The sequence below is a fragment of the Scyliorhinus canicula genome, chromosome 18 (genome assembly GCF_902713615.1).
Source record: "Scyliorhinus canicula chromosome 18, sScyCan1.1, whole genome shotgun sequence".
Lineage (NCBI taxonomy): Eukaryota > Metazoa > Chordata > Chondrichthyes > Carcharhiniformes > Scyliorhinidae > Scyliorhinus > Scyliorhinus canicula.
Window position 1 is genome coordinate 75,184,292 of NC_052163.1, and position 22,894 is coordinate 75,207,185.

Here is a 22,894-nt window from a genome sequence, read left to right on the forward strand (position 1 = left end):
AGTGAGGTGCTGGGGTTTGGGGGTGAGGTGCTGGGGTTTTGGGGGTGAGGTGCTGGGGTTGGGGGGGTGGGGTTTTGGGGGTGAGGTGCTGGAGATTTGGGGGTGAGGTTTTTTGGTTTCGGGAGGCTGGGGTTTTGGGCGTGACGTGCTGGGCTTTTGTAGGTGATGTTTTGGGGTGAGGTGCTGGGGTTTTGGGGGTGAGGTGCTGGGGTTTTGGGAGGCTGGGGGTTTGGGGGGTAAGGTGCTGGGGTTTTGGGGGTGAGGTTTTAGGATTTCGGGAGGCTGGGGTTTTGGGGGTGAGGTGCTGGGGGTTTGGGGTGAGGTGCTGGGGTTTCGGGAGGCTGGGGGTGAGGGGCTGGGGGTTTGGGGTGAGGTTTGCGGTTTTTTTCGGGTTTTTGTTGCGATTTGGAAAACTGTGACGTCATTTAAGCCAGCGAGCATGCTGGGTACTATTGACATCCGGCGCTTCTATTGGAGGACAGGCCCGGACCGTGAACCCTGATTGGCTGTGCGACCCTTCCGGCTGCGGCTGCGCTGGGCAGTGAGCTGCGGGACGATGATCGGCGATTTCCTGCTGTTCGGGTAATGGGCGGGAGATAGGACCCGGGACAGGGGCGCCGGAAAGGGGAGGGGGAGAGGTTGAATAGAGGAGGGGGGGGGGGTTGACAATGGAGGGGGAGGGGGAGGGTTTGAGAATAGAGGGGGAGGGGGGGGGTTTGAGAATAGAGGGGGGGGGGGGGGTTGAGAATAGAGGGGGAGGGGGTGTTTGAGAATAGAGGGGGAGGGGGTGTTTGAGAATAGAGGGGGAGGGGGGGTTTGAGAATAGAGGGGGAGGGGGGGTTTGAGAATAGAGGGGGAGGGGGGGTTTGAGAATAGAGGGGGAGGGGGGGGTTGAGAATAGAGGGGGAGGGGGGGGTTTGAGAATAGAGGGGGAGGGGGGGTTTGAGAATAGAGGGGGAGGGGGGGTTTGAGAATAGAGGGGGAGGGGGGGTTTGAGAATAGAGGGGGAGGGGGGGGTTTGAGAATAGAGGGGGATGGGGGGGTTTGAGAATAGAGGGGGAGGTGGGGTTTGAGAATAGAGGGGGAGGGGGGGTTTGAGAATAGAGGGGGAGGGGGGGGTTTGAGAATAGAGGGGGAGGGGGAGGGGGGGTTTGAGAATAGAGGGGGAGGGGGGGGGGTTTGAGAATAGAGGGGGAGGGGGAGGGGGGGTTTGAGAATAGAGGGGGAGGGGGGGTTTGAGAATAGAGGGGGAGGGGGGGTTTGAGAATAGAGGGGGAGGGGGGGTTTGAGAATAGAGGGGGAGGGGGGGTTTGAGAATAGAGGGGGAGGGGGGGGTTTGAGAATAGAGGGGGAGGGGGGAGGGGGAGGGGGGGTTTGAGAATAGAGGGGGAGGGGGGGTTAGAGAATAGAGGGGGAGGGGGAGGGGGAGGGGGGGTTTGAGAATAGAGGGGGAGGGGGGGTTTGAGAATAGAGGGGGAGGGGGGGGTGAGAATAGAGGGGGAGGGGGGGGGTTTGAGAATAGAGGGGGAGGGGGGGGGTTTTGAGAATAGAGGGGGGGTTTGAGAATAGAGGGGGGGGTTGAGAATAGAGGGAGAGGGGGGGTTTGAGAATGGAGGGGGAGGGGGGTTTGAGAATAGAGGGGGAGGGGGGTTTGAGAATAGAGGGGGAGGGGGGGTTTGAGAATAGAGGGGGAGGGGGGGGTTTGAGAATAGAGGGGGAGGGGGGGTTTGAGAATAGAGGGGGGGGGGTTTGAGAATAGAGGGGGTGGGGGGGTTTGAGAATAGAGGGGGAGGGGGGGTTTGAGAATAGAGGGGGAGGGAGAGGGAGGGGGGTTTGAGAATAGAGGGGGAGGGGGGGTTTGAGAATAGAGGGGGAGGGGGTCGAGAATAGAGGGGGGGAGGGGGTCGAGAATAGAGGGGGGAGGGGGTCGAGAATAGAGGGGGGAGGGGGTCGAGAATAGAGGGGGGGAGGGGGTCGAGAATAGAGGGGGGGAGGGGTCGAGAATAGAGGGGGGAGGGGTCGAGAATAGAGGGGGGAGGGGGTCGAGAATAGAGGGGGGAGGGGGTCGAGAATAGAGGGGGGGAGGGGGTCGAGAATAGAGGGGGGGAGGGGGTCGAGAATAGAGGGGGGGAGGGGGTCGAGAATAGAGGGGGGAGGGGGTCGAGAATAGAGGGGGGGAGGGGGTCGAGAATAGAGGGGGGAGGGGGTCGAGAATAGAGGGGGGAGGGGGTCTAGAATAAAGGGGGGATGGGGTCGAGAATAGAGGGAGGGGTCTAGAATAGAGGGGGAGGGGTCGAGAATAGAGGGGGAGGGGTCGAGAATAGAGGGGGAGGGGGTCGAGAATAGAGGGGGAAGGGGTCGAGAATAGAGGGGTAGGGATCGAGAATAGAGGGGGAGGGGGTCGAGAATAGAGGGGGAGGGGGTCGAGAATAGGGGGGAAGGGGGTCGAGAATAGAGGGGGAGAGGGGTTTGAGAATAGAGGGGAAGGGGGGGTTGAGAATAGGGGGGATTGGGGGCCGAGAATAGAGGGGGAGGGGGGGAGAATATAGGGGGAGGGAGATGGGAATAGAGGGGGAGGGTGGTCGAGAACAGAGAGAGAGGGAGGGAGGGTGGGCGAGAACCGGGGGTGGAGGGGATGGGGGCTCTGTTTATCAATTAATAACCTTACAAGTAAGAGATAACTTTTTGAATTTCAAAATGTTCACTTCTTTAAAACTGCATCTGCAGAAAAGCTTCTCTTCATCAATCACCTTGAACAATACAATGTAACTTCAGTCATAAAAGTTGTTTCATTTTGGCTTAATGGTAGAAGCCAGTGAGTGATGATCAAATGTTGGTTGTGACTGGAAGCCAGTGATTGGTGGTGTTCTGCAGCGATTAATGCTGGATCCCTTGTTGTTTGTAGTGTACTTTAATGATCTGAATGTGAATGTAGGAGGTATCATCAGTAAATTTGCAGATTACACACATTAGTGGTGTAAATAGCGAGGAGGAAAGCCTTAGATTATAGGACAATATAGATGGGCTGGTTAGGTGGGCAGAACAGTGGCAAATGGAATATAACCCTGAAAAGTGGATAGTGAAGAAGGTTATATAAGATTGCAACAGGATTTTGACCAATTGGGCCAGTGGGCCGATGAATGGCAGATGAAGTTTAATTTGGATAAATGTGAAGTGATGCATTTTGGTAGATCAAATCAGGTCAGGTCCTATTCAGTTAATGGTAGGGATTGGGGAGAGTTACAGAACAAAGAGATCGAGGGATAAAGGTTCATAGCTCCTGGTGGAGTCACAAGTGAGCAGTGTGGCGAAGAAGGCATTTAGCATGGTAGGTTTTATTGGTCAGAATATTGAATACAGGAGTTGGGGCGTCTTGTTGAAGTTGTACAAGACATTGGTAAGACCACACATGGAATACTGTGTTCAGTTCTGTCACCATATTATAGGAAGGACGTTGTTAAACTAGAAAGAGTGCAGAGGAAATGTATGAGGATGCTACCAGGATTTGTTGGTCTGATTTATAAGGAGAGGCTGGATAGGTTGGGACTTTTTTCCCATTGAACGTAGGCGGTTCGGGGGGGGGGGGATTTTATAGAGGCCTATAAAATAATGAGGAGCATAGATAAGGTAGATAGTCGGCATCTTTTCCCAAAGGTAGAGGAGACTAGAACTAGAGGGAATAGGTTACAGTGAGAGAAGATACATACAAAAGAGATCAGAGGGGAAACTTCTTCACATACAGGGTGGTGAGCATCTGGAATGAGCTGCCAGAGGCAGTGGTAGAGGCAGGTACAATTTTGTCCTTTAAAAAGCAGTTAGACAGTTACATGGGCAGGGTGGGTATAGAGGGATATGGGCCAAATGCAGGCAAGTGGGACTAGCTTAGTGATAGAAACTGGGCAGCATGGACCAGCTGGGCCGATGGGCATGTTTCCATGCTGTAAACATCTAAGACTCTAAGTAATGCATTTTGTGAGGACTAACAAGGCAAGGGAATATACAGTGGATGGTAGAACCCTAGGAAGTACAGAGGATCAGAGGGACCTTGTGCTGCATGTCCATAGATCATTGAAGACAGTAGGACAGATAGATAAGGTGCTTAAAAGACATATGGAATACTTGCCTTTATTAACCAAGGCATAGAATATAAGAGCAGGGAGGTTATGATGGAGCTGTATAAAACAGTGGTTAGGCCGCAATTGGAGTACTGTGTACAGGTATGGTCATCACACTATAGGAAGGAAGTGATTGCACCAGAGAGGGTACATGCAACAGTAGTAGACTCGCCAAATTTAAGGGCATTTAAGTGGTCACTGGTAGACATGGATGAAAATAGAATAGTGTAGGTCAGATAGGCTTCAGATGGTTTCACGGGTCGGCGCAACATCGAGGGCTGAAGGGCCCGTACTGCGCTGTAATGTTCTATGTTCTAATGGTCTATGTTCTAGAGGAGATTCACCAGGATGTTGTCTGTTCTGGAGTGTTTCAGCTATCAAGATAGACATGATAGACGGGTTGTTTTCCTTGGAGCAGAGAAGGCTGAAGGAGAACCTGATTGAGGTGTATAAAATTATGAGGGGTATAGATAGGGAGGAACATTTCACTTCAGCAATAACCAGGGGGTATAGATTTACAGCAAGGGGCAGGAGGTTTAGAGAGGATGTGAAAACAAAGTAAAGTACAACACAGGAACAGGCCCTTCGGCCGTCCAAGCCTGCGCCGGCCATACTGCCCGTCTAACCTAAAAACATCTGTACTTCCGGGGTCCATACCCCTCTATTTCCATTGTATTTGTCAAGCCACCCCTTAAACGTCACTGCCATAAGGAAAAACCTTTTTCTCCGGAGGGTGGTGGGAATTTGGAATTCACTGCCTGGAAGGGTGGTGGAGAGAGAGAGACCTTCACAACATTCAAGAAGTATTTAGACGAGTACTTGAAATCCCATAGCATATAAGGTTAGGGACCAAGTGCTGGAAAATGGGATTAGAGTAGATAGGTGCTTGATGGCCATTGTTAGCTTGAGAGCCTCTTTACATTCAATTAAACTCTATTTTGCACTGTTTTTTTTTAAAAGTAGGTTCAGTTATGTCACTATTGTCCTCCTAAGTTCACAGGTCAAGGGCAGGAAATGTTCTGATCATTTTTTAATGTACTTCAATACAAAATAAATTGGCCACTTGCAGTGGTCTACCCTTGTGTGGCTGCCTTTTGTTCCCAGATCAGTCAGCCTTGTTTGAACTGTCCAACCTCTCAGCACTTGATATTATGAACACATCTTACCTTAATTACCTTTTCCACCTCCCCCAAAATGCCATCAAATGTGAAGCCCTCCAAGAAAGTATTCTTTTGGCTTTTGATGATATAAAACTCCCCAAAAAAACAATTTTGAAATAAGGCCGAATTAACAAACACACAATTGTTGGACATTTTGACATTGATCAAGTTGTCGGCTGAATGTATCTTTTGTTGTTTGTTCAATACATCATCGGTTTGCACTGAGTGCTGAATTTGGGTGCATTTGAGTGCAACAGTGAGAGTTTGGTGACTGAGGGATTTTAAGGGTTCATTTTTACCTAAAGTCTAGTCTTTCTTTTATTTAGTTAATTAACTTAAAAGTTGCTGTTTGGTTTAGAAGAAGGTGAATTTTCAATCCGCTTTAAACAAAGTATCTACTTGCAGCTGGAGCTTGTTAATTAGTTAATTGGATTAGGCCAGTTTTCAGAGGCTAGAGTCACAGTATAAAGATGAGCTAGTTACAGTGCAGACTTTGTTTGCACTGAGTGCTGAATTTGGGTGCATTTGAGTACAACAGTGAGAGTTTGGTGACTGAGGGGGTGCTGAATTTGGGTGCATTTGAGTGCTATAGTGAGAGTTTGGTGACTGAGGGGGTGCTGAATTTGGGTGCATTTGAGTGCTGTAGTGAGAGTTTGGTGACTGAGGGGGTGCTGAATTTGGGTGCATTTGAGTGCTATAGTGAGAGTTTGGTGACTGAGGGGGTGCTGAATTTGGGTGCATTTGAGTGCTATAGTGAGAGTTTGGTGACTGAGGTAGTGAGGCGAGGAGGGAGTAAGGTGCTCCTTTCATTTCATTTCCTACATTTCATCAAAGAGCGTGAAGGGAGTCAGGGGTTTACAAAGAGTACAGCTGACTGGGAGCAGAGTCGGAGGGCGAAGTTCCAGTTGGTCCACAGTGCAGCTGTATTCTGCAAGGTAAGAGGGGATAGAGTCTGGAGCAGTTGTATGCTCTACCTGTGGGATGTGGGTGGTGAGGGATACCACCAGTGTCCCCGCTGACTATACCTGCGGGAAGTGCACCCAACTCCAGCTCCTCAGACTTTGTTAGGGAACTGGAGCTGGATGAACTTCAGACCATCTGGGAGGCTGAGGGGGTAATAGAGAAGAGTTACAGGGAGGTAGCCACACCCAAGGTACAGGACAAGAATAGCTGGGAAAGAAAACGAACAGGCCGTTCCCTTTCAAAACAAGTATACCGTTTTGGATACTGTTGGTGGTGGTGTTGGTGGTGGGTGGGTGGGGGGTGAATGCTACTGGGGGAAGGCCCAAGCAGCCAGGTCTCTGGTACTGAGTCTGGCTCTGTGGCTCAGAAGGGAAGGGGGGAGAATAGAAAAGCAATAGTGATAGGAGACGTAATAGTTTGGGGAATAGATAGGAGACTCTGTGGTCGTGAGCGAGACTCCCGGAAGGTATGTTGCCTCCCGGATGCCAGGGCCAGGGATGTCTCGGATCGAGTCTACAGGATTCTTAAGGGGGAGGGGGAGCAACCAGAAGTCACGGTGCACATAGGCACCAACGACATAGCTAAGAAAAGGGATGATTTTAGGAAATTAGGTTGGAAGCTAAAGAGCAGGACAAGCAGAGTAGTGATCTCAGGATTGCTACCGGTGCCACGTGCAAGTGAGGCAAGGAACAGAGAGCGAGTGCAGCTGAACAGGCGGCGACAGGGCTGGTGCAGGAGGGAAGGCTTCAGATATGTGGATCATTGGGATACCTACTGGGGAAGGTGGGACCTGTACATGAGGGACGGATTGCACCTAAACTGGAGGGGCACCAATATCCTGGGTGGGAGGTTTGCCAGAGCTCTTCGGGAAGGTTCAAACTAGTTTGGCAGGGGGATGGGAACCAGAACTATGGATCAGAGGATAGGGTAGCTGTTGAACAGGCAGAAATAGTATGCAGCAAATCTGTGAGAAAGGATAGACAGTTGATAGGACAAAGTTGCACTCAGTGGAATGGGTTAAAGTGTGTCTGTTTCAATGCAAGGAATGTCAGGAATAAGGGAGATAAACTTAGAGTGTGGATCAGTACTTGGAACTACAACGTTGTGGCCATTATGGAGATATGGATTTCACAGCGGCAGGAATGGTTGTTAGATGTTCTGGGGCTTGGATGTTTTAAGAAGAATAGGGAGGGAGGTAAAAGAGGAGGGGGAGTGGCACTGTTCATTAGGTAGTGCACCACAGCTGCAGAAAAGGAGGTAGTTGAGGAGGGTTTGTCTACTGAGTCAGTATGGGTGGAAGTCAGAAACAAGAAAGGAGCAGTCACTTTATTGGGAGTTTTCTATAGACCCCCCATTAGCAGCAGAGAGATAGAGGAACAGATTGGGCGGCAGATCTTGGAAAAGTGCAGAAGTAACAGAGTTGTTGTCATGGGTGACTTCAACTTCCCTAATATTGACTGGAACCTCGTTAGTGCAGATGGTTTGGATGGAGCACATTTTGTCAGGTGTGTACAGGAAGGATTCCTGACTCAATATGTAGATAGGCCGACTAGGGGGGAGGCCATATTGGACTTGGTGCTTGGCAACGAACCAGGCCAGCTGTCAGATGTCTCGGTGGGAGAGCCTTTCGGTGACAGTGACCACAACTCTTTAACCTTTACCTTCGTCATGGAGAGGGATAGGGACATACAGTATGGGAAGATATTTAATTGGGGGAGGGGAAATTATACTGCTATTAGACAGGAGCTGAGGAGCATAAAGTGGGAACAATTGTTCTTTGGGAAATGCACAACAGTAATGTGGGGATTGTTTAAGGAGCACTTGCAGCGAGTGCTGAATTGTTTTGTCCCACTGAGACGAGGAAGGAATGGTAAGGTGAAGGAGCCTTGGATGACGAGAAGTGGAGCTTCTAGTCAAGAGGAAGAATGAAGCTTGCATAAGGTTGAGGAAGCAAGGATCTGCCATGGCTCTAATGGGTTACAAGGTAGCCATAAAGGAACTCAAAAATGGACGGAGGAGAGCTAGAAGGGGCATGAATAAGCTCAGCAGGAAGGATTAGGGAAAACCCCAAGGCGTTCTACACTTGCGTGAGAAATAAGAGGATGATCAGAGTGAGAGTAGGGCCGATCAGGGATAGTGGAGGGAACTTTGCCTCGAGTCTGAAGAGATGAGGGAGGCCCTGAATGAATACGTTGCTTCAGTATTCACGAGAAAGAGGGACCTTGTTACCCATGAGAACATTGTGAACCAGGTTAATGGACTCGAGCAGGTTGATATTAAGAAGGAGGATGTGCTGGAAATTTTGAAAAGCATCAGGATAGATAAGTCCCCTGGGCCTGACAGGATATACCCACGGTTACTATGGGAAGCGAGGGAGGATATTGCTGCGCCGTTGCCGATGATCTTTGCGTCCTCACTTTCCATTGGAGTAGTGCCGATGTTTGGAGGGAGGTGAATGTTGTTCCCCTGTTCAAGGAAGGGAATAGGGAAATATCTGGGAATTACAGACCCATCAGTCTTGCGTCTGTGGTGAGCAAAATACTGGAAAGGATTCTGAGAGATAAGATTTACGATTATTTAGAAAAACATAGTTTGATTAAAGATAGCTTTGTGAGGGGTAGGTCATGCCTCACAAGCCATAGAATTCTTTGAGGATGTGACGAGACACGTTGTTGAAGGTTGGGCAGTGGATGTGGTGTATATGGATTTCAGTAAGACATTTGATGAGGTTCCCCATGTTAGGCTCATTCAGAAAGTTAGGGGGCATGGGATACAGGGAAATTGGGCTGTCTGGATACAGAATTGGCTGGCGAAAAGAAGACAGTGAGTGGTAGTGGATGGAAAGTATTCCACCTGGAGGTCGGTGATCAGTGGTGTCCCAGCAAGGATCTGTTCTGGGACCTCTGCTCTTTGGGGGTTTTTATAAATGACTTGGATGAGGAAGTGAAGGGTGGGTTAGTAAGTTTGCCGATGACACGAAGGTTGGTGGAGTTGTAGATAGTGTTGAGGGTTGTTGCAGGTTACAACAGGACATTGACAGGATGCAGAGCTGGGCTGAGAAGTGGCAGGTGGAGTTCAACCTTGATAAATGTGATAAATGTGAAGTGATTCATTTTGGAAGGTCGAATTTGAATGCTGAATACAGGATTAAGGGCAGGATTCTTGGAAGTGTGGCGGAACAGAGGGATCTTGGGGTCCACGTACATAGATCCCTCAAAGTTGCCACCCAGGTTGATAGGGTTGTTAAGAAGGCGTATGGTGTGTTGGCTTTCATTAACAGGGGGATTGAATTTTAAGAATCGTGAGGTTTTGCTGCAGCTTTATAAAACTCTAGTTAGACCACACTTGGAATATTGTGTCCAGTTCTGGTAGCCTCATTATAGGAAGGATGTGGATGCTTTGGAGAGGGTACAGAGGAGATTTACCAGGATGCTGCCTGGACTGGAGGGCATGTCATATGAAGAAAGATTGAGGAAGCTAGGGCTTTTCTCACTGGAGCGAAGAAGGCAGAGAGGTGACTTATGATAGAGGTGTACAAGGTGATGAAAGGCATGGATAGAGTGGATAGCCAGAGACCTTTCCCCAGGGTGGAAATGGCTGTCACAGGGGGACATAATTTTAAGGTGATTGGAGGAAGGTATAGGGGAGATGTCAGAGGTAGGTTCTTTACACAGAGAGTGGTGGGTGTGTGGAATGCACTGCCAGCAGAGGTGGTGGAGTCAGAGTCATTAGGGACACTTAAGCGACTCTTAGACAGGCACATGGACAACAGTAAATTGAAGGGGTGTAAGTTAGGTTGATCTTAGATTAGGATAAATGGTCGGCACAACATTGTGGGCTGAAGGGCCTGTACTGTGCTGCACTGTTCTATGTTTTTTTTTAAATTTACAGTACCCAATTCATTTTTTTCCAATTAAGGGGCAATTTAGCGTGGCCAATCCACCTAGCTTGCACATCTTTGGGTTGTGGGGGTGAAACCCACGCAGCCACGGGGAGAATGTGCAAAGTCCACACGGACAGAGCTGGGATCGAACCTGGGACATCGGCTCCATGAGGCAGCAGTGCTAACGCACTGTGCCACCGTGCTGCCCTTTGTTCTTTGTCCTTACCACAGCCTGCAAAATGCATTGACCCATGTGTTGGTGGGTTTAAGCTCAGCTCCAGAGATTTGAGCATGTAACCTAAGCCCACACGGTAACGTCGCTCTCTCTCTCTCCCCTCCACTGCACACAGTTGGGTGTAAAGGATGTCATGACACAATTTCAAAGAACAGTAGAGAAATACTTTCCAGCTTCCCGACCCATATTTAACTCTCGGCCGTCATTAAAAACACGGATTATCTGGGGATGATACGCTGGGTAATTGGCTGCTGCTTTTCTTACTGATGGAACCATCAATTCACTAGACACGTGCTTTAAGATATGAACAGTGGTTACTTCGTGCCGCTGGGGAGTTGGAAGCTGGGGCCCTTTTTGCGAGGCACACTCTCGCGTAGTGGCCTTTCTGCCCGCAGCTGCTGCAGGTCGCGTTGCGGGCCGGGCAATGCTGCCGCGGGTGCTGATTCTGGCTGCAGAAATGGCAGGCTGGAGCAGCATAGTGGCTGGCTGGAGCAGCATAGTGGCTGGCTGGGGCAGCATGGGGGCCCATGATTGGGTCGCGGGGAACGAGGTGAGGCTGCGGAAGGAGACCTCCATCTTGGTAGCAATTTCCGCAGTTGTTTCTAAGTCTTGGGCCCCCTTTTCCAGCAGTCGTTGGCGCACATAATTAGACCTGAGGCCCGCTACAAAAACATCGCGTACAGCAAGTTCTCTATGTTCAGCCGCGGTAACCGCTTGATAGTTACAGTCATTTGATAGATTATTGAGCTCTCTTAAAAATTCGGCGAGTGATTCTGTAGGCCGCTGACGGCGAGTCGTGAACACATGGCGTGCGGAAACTTCGTTAATGGGCCTCACAAACATCTTATCGAGTATCACTAGCGCTGCAGTATATGAACCGGCCGAGTTTAGTTGCGTAGAGATTCTGTGGCTCACCCTCGCGTGCAGTAGACTTGACTTCTGTTCCTCTGTTGTTTCGGCTGTGCTCGCTTCTGCCAGGTAGGCCTTAAAGCACCGCAGCCAGTGGGAGAAGATTTCTTTTGCCTCTGCATCCTGTGGGTCGAGTTCCAGGCGTCCAGGCTTGAGGGCTGATTCCATGATTGATCGTGACTGTTCTTAAGTAGATTAAATTGATGGAACCATCAATTCACTAGACACGTGCTTTAAGATATGAACAGTGGTTTTAATCTACTTACTGCAGAGCCAGCCTGTTACCCGTTGAACTCTCGATGAACTGCAGGCTGGCTCTGGACAAAGGTATTTATACAGTAGTCCAGGGGGAGGAGTCGTGGACAGAGCCAAGGGTGGAGCCCTGTACAAACTTCTGAGCGTTCCCAGAGCTACTCCCCTAGTGGTCGGATAACGCTACTGCACTTACAATGGTATTGGTAAATACATGTGAATTACTAAGTTACATTCACCACATTCACCCCCTGCAAAAAAATCAACTCCAGCGGTGGTGGTGGTCGAACTGTCCGCTGTGATCTGCGGAGCACCGGGGTTGCAGCCTCTTGCGGTGGCTGGATGGGTGTTGTGTGCTGGGGTACAATGGCGGACTCCGGGAGGGTTGTGTCCGAGCTTCATACTCTTCTGGTTCAACTGGGGGCGCTGGGGGCTGGACGGCGCGGGTGCACGGAACTGGTGGAGCGAGCTCATGGGCTCGGGAGCGCGAGGGGGCGGCAGCATGGGGTGTAGGGTGAGGGGTCCTTCTGTGGGGGTAGAGGGGCCGGTGGATCCGGCAGGTGCCAGATCCCGGAGAGATACTGTGTCCTGACGGCCGTCAGGGAACTCGACGAAGGCGCACTGGGGGTTGGAGTGGCGCACCTTCTCAACAAGGGGGTCGGTTTTGTGAGCCCTGACGTGTTTCCTCAGAAGTACTGGGCCCGGTGTCCTCAGCCATGCCGGAAGTGAGACCCCCGTGGTAGTGCCCCTGGAAAATATGAAGAGCCTCTCGTGAGGGGTCTGACTGGTCGCTGTGCATAAGAGGGACCTAATAGCGTGGAGCGCGTCTGGGAGGACTTCCTGCCACTGGGAGGCTTGGAGCTTTCTAGACCGAAGGGTCAATAGGACCGTCGCGTTCTCCCTCTTCACCTGCCTGTTCCCCCTGGGGTTGTAGCTGGTAGTCCTGCTCGAGGCAATGCCCTTGTCGAGCAGGTACTGACGCAGCTCGTCGCTCATGAAGGACGAACCCCGGTCGCTGTGCACGTAGCTGGGGAAACCAAACAGGGTGAAGATGCTATGCAGGGCCCTAATGACCATGTGGGAGGTCATGTCGGGGCACGGGATAGCAAATGGAAAACGGGAGAACTCATCTACGACGTTTAGAAAGTAAACATTCTTGTTAGTTGAGGGGAGTGGCCCTTTGAAATCAATCGTGAGGCGTTCAAAGGGCCTAGAAGCCTTGACCAGGGGGGCCCTGTCTGGTCTATAGAAGCGCGGTTTGCACTCCGCACAGATCGGGCAGTCCCTGGTGACCGCTTTTACCTCCTCGTTGGAGAAAGGCAGGTTTCGGGCTCTGATGTAGTGGGCAGAGGTCATTGTGGATGACTTTCAGTCGGTCAATCTGCGCGCTGGCGCATGTCCCGCAGGATAGGGCATCCGGAGGCTCGTTGAGCTTCCCGGGTCGATACTTAATATCGTAGCTATAGGTGGAGAGTTCGATCCTCCACCGAAGAATTTTATCATTTTTTATTTTTCCCCTTTATGAGTTATCAAACATAAAGGCATGGTCGGTGATGAGGGTGAACCTCCTACATGTGAGGTAGTGCCTCCAGTAACGAATAGCCTCCACAATGGCTTGTGCTTCTTTCTCGACTGAGGAGTGTCGGAGTTCTGAAGCGGAGAGGGTATGGGAGAAAAATGCGACTGATCTCCTTGCCTGATTTAGTGTGGCTGCTAGAGCTACCTCTGAGGCGTCGCTCTCAACTTGGAATGGAGTGGATTCATCCACCGCCCGCATGGCTGCTTTGGCGATGTCCTCCTTGGTGCAGTTGAAGGCCTGGCGTGCCTCAGCTGAGAGGGGAAATCTTGTGGCCTTAAAGAGTGGGCGGGCTTTGTCCGCATATTGAGGGACCCACTGGGCGTAGTAGGAAAAGAAGCCCAAGTACTGTTTGAGGGCCTTGGGGCAATGGGGGCGGGGGAGTTCTAAGGGGGAGCATACGGTCCGGGTCTGGGCCCAGGACTCCATTTTCCACGACGTAGCTGAGGATGGCCAGTCTGTTTGTGCGGAAAACGTATTTCTCTTTGTTGTAGGTGATGTTTAATTTCTGTGCCATCTGGAGAAAACGGTGGAGGTTGGCGTCGTGGTCCTGCTGGTCGTAGCCGCAGATGGTGACATTGTCCAAGTACGGAAACGTGGCCCGCAGCCTGTACTGGTCCACCATTCGGTCCATTGCTCGTTGGAACACCGAGACCCCATTAGTGACGCCGAAGGGGACCCGGAGGAAATGGAAGAGGCGACCATCGGCCTCGAATGCCGTGTAGTGGCGGTCCTCCGGGCGGATTGGGAGCTGGTGGTATGCAGACTTCAGATCCACCGTGGAAAAGAGCCGATGCTGGGCGATCTGGTTTACCATGTCTGCAATCCTGGGGAGGGGACACGCGTCGAGGAACGTAAATCTATTTATGGTCTGACTATAGTCGACAACCATGCAGAATTTTTCCCCGGTCTTAACGACCACCACCTGAGCTCTCCAGGGGCTATTGCTGGCCTCTATAACCCCCTCACTGAGTAGCCTTCGGACCTCTGATCTGATAAATACCCTATCCTGCAGGCTGTATCGCCTGCTACGAGTGGCTATGGGTTTACAGTCCTTTGTGAGATTGGCGAAGAGAGGAGGGGGGGAGATTCGCAGCGTAGCGAGGCTGCAGATAGTGAGTGGGGACAGGGGCCGGCTGAGGGTGAGGCTCTTAAGGTTACACTGAAAATCTAGGCCTAATAAGAGTGGCGCGCAGAGGTCGGGCAAAACGTAGAGTTGAAATTTTGAGTAGCTAGCGCCTCGGATTGTGAGTGTCGCGGCGGTGCGCCCCTGGATCTGGACAGAATGGGAGCCTGAAGCGAGCGAGATAGTTTGCCGCACGGTGAGCGAAAAGCGTCTTAACAGGTCTGGGTGTATGAAGCTCTCAGTGCTCCCGGAGTCGAAAAGGCATGGCGTGTTGTACCCGTTGATTTGGACCTCTGCCATTGAATTTCGCAGATGCTTCGGGCGTGATTGATCCAGGGTGACTGCGCCGAGCCGCGGGCCGCGTGACGAGCGCACGGGGAGGTCGTACTCTTCCGATGAGTTGTCCGAGCATGGAGATGCAGGTCGGGCCCGTGGATCGCACGTGGCGGGCGGCGAGGAAGGTGGCGTCCAAGATGGCGGCCCCCCATGAGTCGCACGTGGCGGAAGGGGTCGGGGCATAGGCCGCAGCGTTTTGGGGCCTGCGGGTGTGGGGAGCGATTACTTCGTGCCACTGGGGAGTTGGAAGCTGGGGCCCTTTTTGCGAGGCACACTCTCGCGTAGTGGCCTTTCCGCCCGCAGCTGCTGCAGGTCGCGTTGCGGGCCGGGCAGTGCTGCCGCGGGTGCTGATTCTGGCCGCAGATATGGCAGGCTGGAGCAACATAGTGGCTGGCTGGAGCAGCATAGTGGCTGGCTGGAGCAGCATAGTGGCTGGCTGGGGCAGCATGGTGGCTGGCTGGAGCAGCATAGTGGCTGGCTGGGGCAGCATAGTGGCTGGCTGGGGCAGCATAGTGGCTGGCTGGAGCAGCATAGTGGCTGGCTGGGGCAGCATGGTGGCTGGGCGGCCGCGTGGCACAGGCCTGGGGGAGTAGCTGGTTGGGGGCCCATGATTGGGTCGCGGGGTCCGCGGGGAACGAGGTGAGGCTGTGGAAGGAGACCTCCATCGTGCTAACAATTTCCGCAGTTGTTTCTAAGTCTTGGGCCCCCTTTTCTAGCAGTCGTTGGCGCACATAATTAGACCTGAGGCCCGCTACAAAAACATCGCGTACAGCAAGTTCTCTATGTTCAGCCGCGGTAACCGCTTGATAGTTACAGTCATTTGATAGATTATTGAGCTCTCTTAAAAATTCGGCGAGTGATTCTGTAGGCCGCTGACGGCGAGTCGTGAACACATGGCGTGCGGAAACTTCGTTAATGGGCCTTACATATATCTTATCGAGTATCGCTAGCGCTGCAGTATATAAACCGGCCGAGTTTAGTTGCGTAGAGATTCTGTGGCTCACCCTCGCGTGCAGTGGACTTAACTTCTGTTCCTCTGTTGTTTCGGCGATGCTCGCTTCTGCCAGGTAGGCCTTAAAGCACCGCAGCCAGTGGGAGAAGATTTCTTTTGCCTCTGCATCCTGTGGGTCGAGTTCCAGGCTTGAGGGCTGATTCCATGATCGATCGTGACTGTTCTTCAGTAGATTAAATTGATGGAACCATCAATTCACTAGACAAGTGCTTTAAGATATGAACAGTGGTTTTAATCTACTTACTACAGAGCCAGCCTGTTACCCGTTGAACTCTCGATGAACTGCAGGCTGACTCTGGACAAGGGTATTTATACAGCAGTCCAGGGGGAGGAGTCATGGGCGGAGCCACAGTTGGAGCCCTGTACAAACTCCTGAGCATTCCCAGAGCTTCTCCCCCTAGTGGTCAGATAACGCTACTGCGCTTACAATGGTATTGGTAAATACAGTATGAATTACTAAGTTACATTCACCACACTTACATTATTGTAAGAAGTCTTACAACACCAGGTTAAAGTCCAACAGGTTTGTTTCAAACACGAGCTTTCGGAGCACTGCTCCTGAGGAAGGAGCAGTGCTCCGAAAGCTCGTGTTTGAAACAAACCTGTTGGACTATAACCTGGTGTTGTAAGACTGTGCTCGCCCCAGTCCAACGCCAGCATCTCCACATCATTCTTACATTATAACAGAGACTACACTACATCAGGATTTAATTGGATCTAAAACCCTGAACATTTTGGGATCATGAAAGGTGCTTTATCAATATAGTTCTTTTTTAAATTGCATCTGTGGTATTTACATTTTTGTTATATTTTTCACGAAGAATGTTATCCCATTGAAGTTTTGAAATTTTGAGTAATTGTTTTACCCTGAATGAATGCAGTCACTATCAACCCTTCAATTATGTGACTGGAAAAACTTCATCAATTAAAAATATGACACTAGATAGGATACCCTCAGTGCAGAAGGAGGCCCTTTGGACCATCGAGTCTGCACCAACCAGCCGAAAGAACACACTACCTAGGCCCACTTCCCCATCCTATCTCAGTAACCCCACCTCACGTTTTGGGACACTTAAGGGGCTATTTAGCACTGCACATCTTTGGATTGTGGGAGGAAACCGGAGCACCCGGAGAAAACCCATGCAGACACTGGGAGAAAGTGCACACTCCATGCAGGCAGTCACCCAAGGCCGGAGTTGATCCCGGGTCTCTGGCGCTGTGGGGCAACAGTGGTAACCACTGCCATTGTGCCGGCATTGGCAAACATTTAAGAAATTGATTCATCATTTGTGATGATTATACATTCCCTCATTAAATTAACAAAACTCAAGTAAAGTGGTCCACGACTTTACTTGAGTTTGTGGCTAATGAAAAGTACTAGATAGATGGAAGAGGCTTATCATGTTGCTAAAAAGAGTAGTGTGCTTGAGGATTGGGAGGATTTTAAAATTCAGTGAATGATGACCAGGAAATTGATGATGAAAGAGAAGATAGAATATGAGAGTAAACTAGTGAGGGACGTGAGAATAGATTGTAAAAGTGTACGTATTTAAGAAAGGAGATAAACTGGATTAAATGTGGGTCTCTTGGAGGCAGAGACAGGAGACGTTACAATGTGAAATCAGGAATTGGCAGAGACATTAAATGACTACTTTGTAAATGTCTTCACAATAGAAAACACAAAAATTCCAGAATTATTAGGGAATAAGGGTCTAGAGAAAATGAGATTAGGAACATTATTTTTTTTAAAAAATAAATTTAGTGTACCCAATCATTTTTCCAATTAAGGGGCAATTTAGAGCGGCCAATCCACCTAGCTTGCACGTTTTTGGGTTTGTGGGGGGCGAAACCCACGCAGACACGGGGAGAATGTGCAAACTCCACACGGACAGTGACCCAGAGCCGGGATCGAACCTGGGACCTCAGCGCCGTGAGGCGGTTGTGCTAACCACTAGGCCACCGTGCTGCCCCGATTAGGAACATTATTAGCATTAGTGAAGAAATAACATTGGAAGGAATTAATTGGACTAAAATGACATCCCCCGGAGCTGATGGCTGACATGCTAGAGTTTTAAGATCTGTATATGGAGACGATGGAGGCATTAGTGTTGGGACCTTTGTTTTTCCTGATATTTGTTAATGATCTAGAATTTGTGTACAGGGCACAATTTCAAATTTGTGGATGATACGAAACTCGGAGGCCCATTGTCAGCTGTGAGGTGAAGTGGCAGATGAAGTTCAATGTGAAGAGATGTGAAGTAACTAATTTTGGCAGGAAGAACATGGTGACAATATGAAATTAAGGGGGCCATTCCAAAGGGGGTGCTGAAACAGAAGACCCTGGGTTCATTTGGGCATAAGTCATCAAACTTGGCAGGACAGGTGGAGAGAGCAGCTGATAAAGCTCCTCATCCTCGCTCGGTTTTACTCATTGAGACACTAGTTTGGCCTCAACTGGAGTTGTGATCAGTTCCGGACACCGCACTTTAGAAAGCATGTGAAGGCAGTGTAGATAGCGCAGAGAAGATTCACAAGAACGATTCCAGGGATGAGGAGCTTCAGTTATAATAATCTTTTATTGTCACAAGTATGAAGTTACTGTGAAAAGCCTCTAGTCACCACATTCCGGCCCCTGTTTGAGTAAGCTGGTACGGGAATTGAACCCGCGCTGCTGGCCTTGTTCTGCATCACAAACCAGCTATTTAGCCCACTGAGCTAACCAGCCCTTTTGTTATGAAGATAGATTGGAGAAGTTGGGACTTTTTTTGGAGAACATAGGAATGGAGACCTTGAGCTATTGAGGATACATGGTGCTCGTTGTCCTTTGGAGCTGTTATCAGTGGCTGTTAAAATACTCCCTAGAAATACCCACGTCTGGGTCCCATTCAGTGAGGTAGTTTGTACTGTTTGTAACTTAACCCAGCACACTATCTATTCCTACAAATTGCCTCTTATACAGGCATCTAAGCCAATGAGTACAAAAACAAAATATTCCCACAAAATAAATTAGGAGCAGATGTAGGCAATTCAGCACTCTAGTCTGCTCCACCACGCAATCAGATCATGGCTGATCTCTTCCTGGTCTCAAAGCCACCTCCCTACCTGTTCCCCATATCCCTTTAACCTGTTTCTTATCAGAAATATATCTAATCTCTTTCTTGAAACCATTTAATGATTCCGACTCTGCCGCACGATAGGGCAGTGAGTTCCCCAAATTCACCACCCCGGCGAGAAGTAGTTCCTCCTCATCTCCGTTCTAAATCCACCGTCTCTCAACCTATATCTGTGGCATCTTGTTCTAGATTTCCCCACAAGGGGGATCGTTTGTCTACATTTACTTTTTCAATCCCTTTTAGTAATTTATACACCTCGGTCAGATCCTCTCTCAACTCCAATGAGTACAAACTCAAACTGTTTAATCTCTCCTCATGCCTCATCCCCGGAATACCTGAGAGGAGATTTGACTGAGGGATTGAAAATCATGAGGGGTCGAGACAGTATAAGAAAGAAACTGCTTTCACTTGTGAAAGGATTGAGAAGGAAAGTGAACAGATTTAAAGATATTTGCAAAGAAGCAAATGAGAATCTTTTTCACACAGTGAATGGTTTGGATCTGGAATGCGCTGCCTGAGAGTATGGTGGCGGCAGGTTCAATCAAGGCTTTCAAAAGGGAATTAAACTGTTACTTGAACTGGAATAATGTGCAGGGTTATGGGGAGAAGGCAGCAGAATGGCACAAAGTTAATTGCTCATTCGGTGAGCCAGTGCAAACACGATGGCCAAATGCCCTCCTGCACTGTAGAATTCTGTGATTCTATACTAGCACAGATGGGGACAGAAAACTATGAAGCATTTTATTTTCAGTTTGTCAAGCTAGAACTAGTGAAATACAGCAATCTGCAGTACCTGGGCGTCAGCTATTTACAATCTATATTAATGACCTGGATTAGGGGACCGAGTGTAATCTATCTTGGATTTGCTGGCGATACATAGTTAATGGAGAAGTAAACAGATGCATATAGGCTGCAAAAGGATTTAGAGATGTTAAATGAACGGAGAAGAATATGGCAGATGGAAGATAATGTGGAGAAATTTGCAATTAGCCACTTTGGAAAAATAGCAAAACAGAATTTTTTTTTAAATTGAGACTGAAAAATGCTGGTATTTGGAGGGACAATGGAGAAGCAAAACTCGCAGGATGTCAATGTGCAAGTGGTGCAACAATTAGGAAAGCAAATGGCATGTTAGCCTTTATTGCAAAGGGATCAGAGAGCAAGTTGCAACAGATTCTGAAGGTTTTGATGTTCAAATGCAGCAAGATCTGGACAACATTCAGGTTTGAGCTGATAAATGGCAAGAGACATTTGCACTAGACAAGTGCCAGACAATGACCTTCTGCAATGAGAGAATCTAACCAACTCCCCTTGACATTCAATGGCATTACCATTGCTGAATCCCCCACTCTCAACATCCTGGGGATTACAATTGACTAGAAACTGAACTGGACTAGCTCCATAAATACAGGAGCAGATTGGAGGTTGGGAATTCTGTGGAGAGTAACTCATCTGACTCCCCAAAGCCTGTCCACTGTCTACAAGTCAGGAGTCTGATGGAATACTTTCCACATGCTGGATGCGTGCAGCTCCAACAATACTCGGGAAGATTGACACCATCCAGGGCAAAGCAGCCTGCTTGATCGGCACACTATTCACCAACCTCAATATTCACATCCTCTACTACCAACGCCCAGCGGCAGTGTACACCATGTATAAGATGCACTGCAGCAGCTCCTTCGCTCCTTACTCCAAAGTTCCTACAACAGCAACTTCCAAACCCACAACCTCCATTACTAGAAGGGCGATTATATGAACACCACCACCTGCATGTTCCTCTCCCCAAGCCACAAGCCTTCCTCAGTTGGAACTATATCATCATTCCTCCACTGTCGCTGGGCCAAAACCCTGGAACTACCTAACTGCACTATGGATGCACTTACACCAGATGGACTGTCGTGGTTCTAGAAGGTGGCCTACCGCTACCTTCTCCAGGGTAATTAGGGATGGGCAACAAATGTTGGTCTTGCCAGTGATGAAAAAAACAAAATAAAGGGTAAAGTATTACTGCGATTGTATAGGGGGTAGGCACGACCACACCTGGAGTAAGGAAGACTATATTTACCAGGACTCGCTAAGGTTCATTCCCCTGATTTCTGGGATAAGGGTGTTATTACCTTATGAGGCTTACATTCTTCAGAGTTTAGAAGATTGAGAAGTGATCTCATTGCAGCATATTACATTTCTGAGAAGAGACTTCACAGGACATCTGCTGGGAGGATGCTTCCTCAGGTGGGAATCTGGGACTGGTGGGTAACACTCTCGGAATAAAGGGTGTTTTGGACTTTGATGGAAATGTCTTCACTGAGTGAGAGGGTTGTAAACGTTTGGGATTCTCTATCCCAGAGAGCTGAGGATGTTTGGTTGTTGAGTATATTGAAGCCAGAGGGATAATAAAGGAATGAAGGGATGTATGGATAGGGTGCGAAGGCATAGCCAAAGTAAAAGGTAGTGGGAAGGAAGGGGTCAAGCTACGTGCTCTCTTGTCTATTTCTTGCGTCCCCATTGTCATAGCCGGCTGCTCATTGCTGGCAACAGGAAACACCAAACCGAAAAAACCTGTTTCACACGATGGAATGTTTGGGACAAGGGAATTAAAAAAATTTAGCTGCAACATTGGAACTCCCTAAACTAGTCGCTTCCCTCTTCCAGAAATGTTGCTCAGTTTCTGTCAGAAGAAATTAACTAGAGGGATTGGAAGATATGTGTCCCAGCAAATACATGCAATGCAAAAGGCAACCTGCAAGGGTAGGAAATTACAAGATAAAATTATTCCTTCATGTGTTCACTTTGTTTAATCTCTTGCAGCACCTTGCTGATGAATGCAGGAGCAGTGCTGAACTTCAAACTGTGAGTATGCAGGTCTGAGTCAGGCTACAAAATGTGTATTTGTCCTGTTTAAAGGTGACTTTGTTTCTAAATTTGTAAGATTTGACAATTTCTAGAGAATTTCAACATTGCGTTAAAGCAGTGAGTACACTTTAAAAGTACTCCATTGACTGTAAAGCACTTTGAAGTGCATGAAAGGCACCATCTAAACTCAAATATTTCATTTTCATTTTACCACCTAAGTTTTGAGGAGTTGGGAGTGAAAAATGTTTTGGTGGGTGTAATGTAATGGGTGACACGGCGCAGTGGTTAGCACTGCTGCCTCAGCGCCAGGTGCCTGTGTCGATTTCGACTTCCGGTAACTGTGAGAAGTGTACACATTCTCCCTGTGTCTGAATGGGATTCCTCTGGTGTTCCGGTTTCCTCCCACAGTCCAAAGATGTGCCCATCCCAGTCCAACGCCCACACATCTCCACATCAGTCCAAAGATGTGCAGGTTCCTCTCTGTATTGGACATAACTAATGTAAGGGTTTCTCCAGCACCCAAATGTATATTATCCTCCGCAGTCCAGCCCCCCCCCCCCCCACACACACACACACACACCTACTTATGTGTCAAAAATAATATTGGCAACTGTACTGAGTTGCTGTTGTTGAGCCAATGCATAATATCCTACCAGTTTTTTTGTGTTTTCTCTTTTTTTTTATATATATATATATATTATTCTGTGTACGTAACTGTAAATATACTTTGTTCAAAAATCTAATAAAAAACATTTATTTAAAAAAAATGTGCAGGTTAGATGGATTGGACAAGCTAAATTTCTACCTTAGAGTGTGGTTGCAGGAATAGGGCGGGGGATTAGGTCTGGGTAGAGTGGTCTTTCGAAGGGTTGGTGCAGACTTGATGGGCTGAATGGCATCCTGCACTGTAGAGAGTCTATGAATGTCATTCTAATTAAAGGTTAGGTTCTTTTGATAACTATCCAGGTCTGAACTGTCACAGCATGTTATTTGCAGGGATTGGTTTGAGGCATTCATTCTCTTGGTTCCTGTACCTTAGCTTTTTAATGTTTAAAACAGCATGTATGGAGAGAAAGAGTTAATGGGCTGGATTCCTCTTCCCGCCTGCCGCAAGACAATGGGAAAAGTCCATTGACCTTGGGCAGGAAACTCCGGTTGCCGGGCGGGAGCGGCCAGAGAATCCTGCCCAATGTTTCAGGTCGATGACCTTTCATCAGAACTGAAGGTAAATGGAAATGTAATGTAAGAGTTTTTGAGGCAATAGAGAAGGGAGACGACGGAAAGAACAAAAGGGAAGCTCTGTGTTAGGGTGGAGAGCAGACAAAACTAAATAACAAAATATTTCATGATGCAGAAGCCAA

The 22,894-nt window shown here is 49.0% G+C and overlaps 1 protein-coding gene across 1 annotated transcript in view; it reads left to right on the plus strand.

The window, feature by feature from the left end:
• The first annotated feature begins 454 nt into the window (after positions 1-454).
• smim7 (small integral membrane protein 7) overlaps positions 455-22,894 on the plus strand; it is a 60,206-nt gene continuing 37,766 nt past the window's right edge. The window contains exons 1-2 of the mRNA XM_038777224.1: positions 455-582; positions 21,489-21,530. Of these exons, the coding sequence (XP_038633152.1) occupies positions 557-582; positions 21,489-21,530 (68 nt within the window). The 5' untranslated portion in view covers positions 455-556. The remainder of the gene's footprint in view (positions 583-21,488; positions 21,531-22,894) is intronic.